Source organism: Zingiber officinale, chromosome 6A, assembly GCF_018446385.1.
Source record: "Zingiber officinale cultivar Zhangliang chromosome 6A, Zo_v1.1, whole genome shotgun sequence".
Lineage (NCBI taxonomy): Eukaryota > Viridiplantae > Streptophyta > Magnoliopsida > Zingiberales > Zingiberaceae > Zingiber > Zingiber officinale.
Window position 1 is genome coordinate 98,160,982 of NC_055997.1, and position 7,993 is coordinate 98,168,974.

The window sequence follows — 7,993 nt, forward strand, 5'->3', positions numbered from 1 at the left end:
CCGATGGGTCCTGAGGCCAGTCGGACGGCTTGGCCAGGGTGAGTTTGTGGTCAACAGCGATGTCATATGCGTTGATCAGTTTGAAGGCGTCTCCCGAGTCGAACCTGTAGGACCGTTGGGCCGGCTAGGAGGGGGGTTGTAAGATAGTCCTGTAGAATAAAAACAAAAACAACCTTCCTCGAACTCTTTAAGCTAACACTTGCATAAATAGATTAAACAATAAATTAAAAAGCATAAAATAAGAGGTGCTAATGTTTACTTGGTTACAACCGATGTGGTTGTTAATCCAAGGAAGATTAAGCCCAATATCAATCTCCTTCAGACGGAGAAGCCTCTTACAGCGTTGACGTACAAAAAGAAAGAAGCTCAACTAAAACTCTAAAGCGCACAAGTGTTGGATTTACAGTTCTGAGTTCGTTGAAAAGCTTTTGGACCAAGGCTATATTTATAGCCTTGGTCGGGGCGCTCCGAAGGGGTTTCGGGCGCCCTGGGGGGATAAACTTTATCCCCCAACGATCAGATCGAGTCAAATCTCGATCCTCGTCAAAAGTCTGGTCCGGGCGCCCGGAAGGGCTCCGGGCACCCCGGAGGGCTCCGGGCGCCCCGGAGCCCAAAGTCAACAGATGTTGACTTTTTCGTCCAAGACCTCTTCTCTGGTTCAATCCCGCCTCGGTCCGGTTCTTCTCCTCCGGATCCGCTCGGTTGGGTGATCTCTGCCATTTGGAAAAGGGCTCACCCGAACCTAAGTTCTGGTCTTCTCGAGCAACCTTCCGCTCCGGCTTCTCATCCCTCGGAATCGCCGCGTGTTTCCTTCTCGTCCACCAGCGTACTCATCCGCAGTCTTCGTCCCTCGGTCGCACCCCGTGCCGACCTTCTCGCTAGCTGCGTCTCTTGCTCCCCGAGCAATCTTCCGCTCTGGCTTTCGTCCCTCGGAACCATCGCACGCTTCATTCTCGTCCACCGAGGTACTCTTTCGCAGCACCTCGTCCCTCGGACACACCGCGTGCCGTCCTTCTCGCTAGCTGTGTCTTTCGCTCGAGTACGTGTGCTCCAAAGCTCTTGCACACTTAGACACAAGGTTAGAAACACTAGAACCTAACTTAACTTGTTGATCACACCAAAACAATCTTGGGATTCCAACAGAACCGACTCTCCATGGCGTGATAGCAGAGGCCAGGAGAGGGGGCGGAAGAACTGGACATGGTCGGAAAATGAAAATGCAGAGGGTTCGCCGAAAAGATTGACGGAAAGAACGACGATAAAGGCAACGTCGAGGAAAGCAGAGAGAAGCAAACGCGAAAACAAGAGAGGATCAGAGAGCTTACAAAAGGAAACCTAGAAGGGAAGTAGAAGATCGTCGGAACGCTGGAGGCCAAGGGAATCGAGGAAGCACGCGGGGGGCAGTAACGATGGAGAAGAGGTCGGCACCGGTGCTTTATAAACATAGGGCTCGGTCAACCTCAGCCGTCCGATCCAGGTCACAGGGATCGAAGTTAACATCCGACCGTTGAATTCAAAACACCGCCTGCCCCATCGGAGCTGACGCCCTCGCCGTACGATGACGGCGGTGGCACCATGTGGCAACAAATTAGGGGGCGACATTTAATGAACGTCATTACGCAGGCGTGGGCGCGTGCTCGGCCTCAATAGCAGGGATTTGCACGAATCTCGAGGAGATCCTAAAGACGTCAGCATTAATCGCCCTCGGACCGGCATGACAATCAGCGGCGAGCAAAACTTTCCAAGGCCTAGCAGGTAGGCCGCCGAGAGGTTGCCTGACACCCTCGGAGTGCCCGAACGGCGAAGCATTCGCCTCAGAGGCCGAGCGGCTGCTACACCACCCAACTAGTAGTCCAGTCAGTCGGACTTTCGGCCTCCTTCGACTAGACTTGAGGGGAAGACACGTGATCCGGTTGTAAAGGAGGGATCTCGGTCATACAGTGGGAAATTCACGCGGAAGTCAAAGTCAAGATGGTCAGCCCAAGGGTTATGCCGAGCGGGGGTGTCACCTCGTCGATCGGTCGTGATAGCGCCTAGGCCGACGCAAAGACATCCCGATCGCACGTCGGGCTTTCGATGCTCAGGGGTTCTCGTGTAAAAGAATCGACGAGCCGAGCGGCATGTCCGCTCGGCCAAGCTATCAAACAACTAAGGACGTACGCTCGTCCGAGCATACAACCAAGCGGCTCTCCCGCTCGGTCTAGTAACGGGCAAAAGGACAAAAGGGATAGCTGACGATATCCTTCTCAAGACAAGCGCCACCGACCAACGGCATGGTCGGCGGATAGACCGGACAGAGAATCGTACGGTGGAAGCTTCCACTGTCATATCAGAGATATGCTCGGACGGTTGCGGTATGACGTCAGACACACTTTTCTGACATGATCATTCTAAGGTATGCTTTGAGGAGCGTGCATGTCTCGGGAAGCGTGCATGCGCCCCCTCAAGATCCTATATAAAGACTCCCAGACTTCGACGGAGGTATGCGCGATTCTTCACTATAGCTACAGTATCGTTACTCTGCTTCTACTTCATCTCGCCGTTGCCTGACTTGAGCGTCGGAGGGTCGTCACCGGGAACCTCTTTCCGGCCTGGTTTTGTGCTTGCAGGTTTTCACTGGAGGCTCACACCAGTTGGAGGTTCGTACGCCGTCAACGAGAGCGCCACGTCCCCAGCGTCTGTCGACTCAGCACTCGGACATAATCAGTAATTTTTAACCGTGTATAACTTAAAAAAAAAATTCTTTCCTTCTTTAATCATTTGACGATCGACTATAAGTTGATTATATGATTTTTCTTTTTTTTTACATAATCTAAAGATGAACGATAAGAAATATAAGAGACATTTAAGATGGATGTAATCACTTTGGTTAAGATGAATATAATTATATTTACTATAATGATTGAAAGAAATGATAATCTCATCTAGCGCACATTATATTTAAAAAGTTTGAAAAATTTTATGACACTAAGTTATCCTTCAAGGTCTACCTAAATTTTATGACACTAAGTTATCCTTCAAGGTCTACCTAAATTTTATGACACTAAGTTATCCTTCAAGGTCTACCTAAATTTTATGACACTAAGTTATTTTTCAAGATCTATCTATACTTTTTTATTTATATCGTCGATAAAAAATTTTTTTGGTAAGATCAAATCGATCATATATAGAATTAGTTATATTATAAAAGTTAGTTATCGCAAGTATAAATAATAATAATAATCTAACAATTTTACTAATCTTGCTTCACTTATAATTTATTAAATTTATCATATATTTTTTTAAAATATTAACAAGTTTATGGGGAAACAATTAAGTTGCACGTGTCCCCATTTGAGTATTCGTTTAATGATGTGTCAAAATAAGAATAAGGAATTTAATTGAAAACTTATATAAAGAATAAAATGATGATTTGTTTTTAAAAATTAAAACTAATAAAATAAATAAGGTAAGTTTGTTAATTAATTTTTTTCCGGTACAATTTCTTTTGGCAATTTTTAAAATTTACCAAGGGGGCAAGGGGCCTAAATTACAAATCACAAGCCGAGCAGCGAAGCATCGGAAAAAGAGGAGACGTGTCAAAGGAGAGTGATGGAAGCGGAAGGCGGCGCTGGAGTGGCCCTCGAGAAGGCAGCAAGCGGGGCGGGGGCTAAGGAGGAGGTCGCCGGGGCGTCGAGCGCCAGTGTCTCCGTGGGTTCGTCGCAGGACGGCATCTCGACCATCAAGCTAGGATGGTTCTCCGAGATTAGCCCCATGTGGCCAGGTTTGCTGCGTTATACGCCTTTCTTTCAAGAGATTTCGGCCATTTGGAATTGATTTCCGTTCCTTCTTCTGGCACTTTTTCCTTTTTTTTTAATGTTATCCGTTTGATCTCCGCTGCTTCGGGTTTTGTTCTGCGGATCGAACTCTTGTGGTGATGTTTTTGAGGGGGTTTTTTTTTTGTGTTATATATCTTCCTTGCTAAAAGGCTATGGAGAAGGAGGACATGCAGATTGGTGGGAACGTTTAATGATGTCTGTATGCCTTGCGAGGTTCCTTCACTCTATTTTTTTTATGGTTTTTGAAACTTCTACCTCTTCATGATTGTGCTTTTGTTTTGTTTCTATTTTCTTTATCAGAATCAGTACAAACGTATCTCTCGCCATTTTATCTGCTTGCTGTAAATTTGTGTTCAACAAAGTTTCAGTGTTTTGTTTAAGTCCTTTGCCTTTGGCGCCATTCCGTTTGGTTTTCTTTTGGCTACTCGATGATCCCCCTTTTAACTTTGTTGTCTAGTTTGTTGCGATTATTATTCGATTTTGGAATGGGAACATTTTGGATTCACCGCCAACCACCCTTTTGTTGTGTGAATGCTTCTGGTTTGCGAGGCTATCATTCCAAAATTTCTAGGATTTTTTCTTCTAAATTATTCATAGAAAGCAAGGTTTTCTTTGAAGCATTTAGTGGGACTTAACATGCTTAAGGTTTGAAGACAATCCTAAAAACTCGGAAGCATTTAAAACAATAAAGGGGAAATTTTAAGAAATTGTAATGAAAGAATGAAATGACTGTGGTGCCTACTAAGGTTGCATTTATATGTGACGTGCTTAGTGCCTAAAATTTCTGTTTTCATTCTTGATCCTTTTGATAGGAGAAGCTCATTCCTTACAAGTGGAAAAGGTGTTATTTCAAGGGAAATCTGATTACCAAAACGTAATGGTGTTTCAGGTATTTAATGATGGAAGTTCATCATAAGTTCAATTCTTTTGGTGGGCATCAATAATTTATTTATTTTTTTACTCAGAACTCAGCGTATGGCAAAGTTCTTGTCTTGGATGGAGTCATCCAATGTACAGAGAGGGATGAGTGTGCTTACCAAGAAATGATTACTCATCTTCCTCTTTGCTCAATTCCTAACCCTAAAAAGGTGAATTTTTATTGATTGTTTCATGTTATTTCACGCAATTATCTAAAACTGTAAGATTCGCTCGTCTGTTCCTATGATATGCCTGACAAATAAACTTAAATCTTACACTTTGGACAGTTAGTAGTAGAGATTTACTGATTTTTTTTTCTTTGCTTCTACTGACATTACCACATTAAATTTACCTAGAAACTTGCAACTTGTTTATTTATATGCTACAGCATGATGCTACCCTTCTATGCTAATTGATTATTTTGTGAGGTACGAGATTAAGCTTTCCCTTTAAAATATCCAAATTGTTTTTATTGTGAGGATAATCTTTTAAGCTATCCTCTGTCCTCTCTAACATAGGCATTTTATGTGCAATTTGCAATGAAGCATACAAACCATAATTGTTCTTCTTTTTTTCACCCTTTTATCTTCTGGGAAATCAATTACCAGCTAAAATGGATTTTGCATTGTATGCATATATGTGCTCACACTCTTTCATCTGGCTGATGATGCTATTATTATTTCAGGTTCTGGTTATTGGAGGAGGTGATGGTGGTGTCCTCCGAGAAGTATCACGATATTCTTCAGTGGAGCAAATAGATATATGTGAGATCGATAAAATGGTTATCGATGTGAGTAATTACTTTCTTCCCACAGTTGCTAAAGAAATCTTGCTCCATAAATGTTATATTATTATATGTTTCACTGTGTCAAATTAACTATGTAAAGATTGAAGAAAAAAAATTGCTGTCATAGAGCAAGGTGATGAAGATTACCTTCCTCTTAAATATGTAGCTTGAATATGAAGATTACCTTTACTATCAGATATAATGTTGTTCTCTTTCAGTCCTTGCGATGATCCTTCACATCATGAAAAATCTTTCTGGGCTCATGCTCATCCAATTTATCTCCACTATTTGTTAAATAGGTTTCGAAGCAGTTCTTTCCCAAAATGGCTGTCGGATATGAAGATCCTCGTGTGAATCTTCATGTTGGTGATGGTAAGCCGTAAGCAACTTATGGTTCTCTATCTGGTTATGACCTTTGTGTCAAGTTGGTTGCCAAATGATATGATCACTGCCAGTTTTCCTAGTGTGTAACTTCCACTGAATCGAAACTTATCCAATTTGCCAGCGAGTTGGTATTGATTTTACTATGTCAATTTGTCATCCAGTTTTTTCACATTCTGGTTGAACATACACAGGAGTTGCGTTTTTAAAAGATGTTCTGGAAGGAACTTACGATGTAATCATTGTCGATTCCTCCGACCCAATAGGTAAGTTATCTTCTCCCCCTCCTTAATGCTTCCTTTCAGACTTGCTTATGACTTGCTTCACTGCTTGCTCAGGTCCAGCTCAGGAACTTTTTGAGAAGCCTTTCTTTCAATTAGTTGCTAAAGCTCTCCGGCCCGGAGGAGTTGTATGCACTCAGGCCGAGAGCATATGGCTTCATTTGCACATCATTGAAGATATTGGCTCGAATTGTCGCCAGATCTTCAAGGGCTCTGTCAACTACGCTTGGACGTCAGTGCCCACATATCCGAGGCAAGGAAAATGTCTAAATCTCTAGGGTTTTTTTTTTCCAAGTAGTATCCTCCTTTTCTTTCTTCCATGTACTGAATGGTTAAACGCTGCTACTTCCTTGGATTCTGAATTTAGTGGAGTGATTGGCTTCATGATCTGCTCTACCGAAGGGCCGCCTGTCGATTTCCGACATCCTGTGTACCACATAGAAGAGGACCATTTGAACGAGTCTTTGGGACCATTAAAGTTCTACAACTCAGAGGTACCTCTCAATCTCTCATTCTAACAAATAATGCTAGTGCCTTCTCCACGTCTAACAAATACATTTTTCTTGCAGATTCATGCTGCTGCTTTTTGCTTGCCTTCTTTCGCAAAGAGGGTGATCGACAATAAAACAAACTAAACAATCCTATCTCCCGCGGTGAAGTTGGAGAATGATGAGTTTTATGCCGCAAACAAACCTTCATTTTCTGTCACTATTTATGATTTATTAGAACATGCATATGAGAGTTTTTGGCATTCGGATTTATCTAAGAAGCAACATGCTCCTGATCATATAAGAAGCTTTTTCAAAGTTTCAAGTGAAATTTTGTTAGATGAAACAGATATCATGATAGTGATTATCAACTACCTCTCATTTCATGGCATTGATTATTACGAAAACGACTTTTATTAAATAATAATAATAATAATAATAAGCTTCAACTTAGAAAATAACTTCTTTCCACTAAAACCCGTGCTAATTTTCTCTTGAAAAATAATTCACTTTTACGAAACTGTTAAAAGAATATGTTTAAACCAATAAAATAATTAGGAAAAAACCTCTGTTGTTTGGAAAAACTGTAAGAATAACCTGTTTTTTAAAAAAATAATAACAAACGATAAATAATAAAATAAATATTTAAAGGATCAAACCCAAGGCAATGTGCAAATCCTTGACGTTGGGCTTTGAAGTCGTTGGGCTTCATCTTACATAAATGTTGCCATTCGCGGGGCAGGGATCTTCTGATTCCGGATCAATCTTGGACCTTTGCATGTTAATGGTATTAAATAGGTGGGGTTTAGTTTATTCTATCAATGAATATACAGGACCTCCTTTGATCCAAAAGATTCTGGATCAGAGGATCTGACCTCCCATTCGTCGGCCTTTTCTGTGCATCCCCAAATCATTGCTGACCTGGTCCCTCAACCGCGTGACCCCATCTCTGCGTGCCGGAATACTAGCGGTTAACTTATTGCCACTTGAATAGGAGAACAGATATTATAAACATTCCGAGATCATTCAGAAACATAGTCACTGTCAAAATATTAATAATAATCAAATCAATACTAATTCATTTTAGTAATATTAGATTAAAATTTCTTCTCCTTCTTCTTCGTGTTTTTTAGAAGTTAATACAAAACATCAATTGTAGAGCAATAAGTCACCTGAAGAGTTTGAGAAAACCCACGAGGGGGCCATCAGCCATGCCAGCAGAATCTTTTAACTTATCATTATGTTCATTTTTGCACAGTATATAATTATCTAAGATATGATATTTAATTTTTATTTTTTAAAAAGGACTTCTTATTTTAT

At 41.5% G+C, this 7,993-nt stretch overlaps 1 protein-coding gene across 1 annotated transcript; it reads left to right on the plus strand.

Moving 5' to 3' along the window:
• The first annotated feature begins 3,535 nt into the window (after positions 1-3,535).
• Positions 3,536-7,004, plus strand: LOC121997084 (spermidine synthase 1-like). Its single transcript, XM_042551327.1, has 9 exons — positions 3,536-3,763; positions 4,631-4,707; positions 4,784-4,906; positions 5,422-5,526; positions 5,823-5,895; positions 6,099-6,170; positions 6,243-6,438; positions 6,553-6,679; positions 6,755-7,004. Exons 1-9 carry the CDS (start codon positions 3,592-3,594, stop codon positions 6,818-6,820), a joined length of 1,011 nt encoding a protein of 336 aa, XP_042407261.1. The 5' UTR covers positions 3,536-3,591; the 3' UTR covers positions 6,821-7,004.
• The last annotated feature ends 989 nt before the right edge of the window (positions 7,005-7,993 follow it).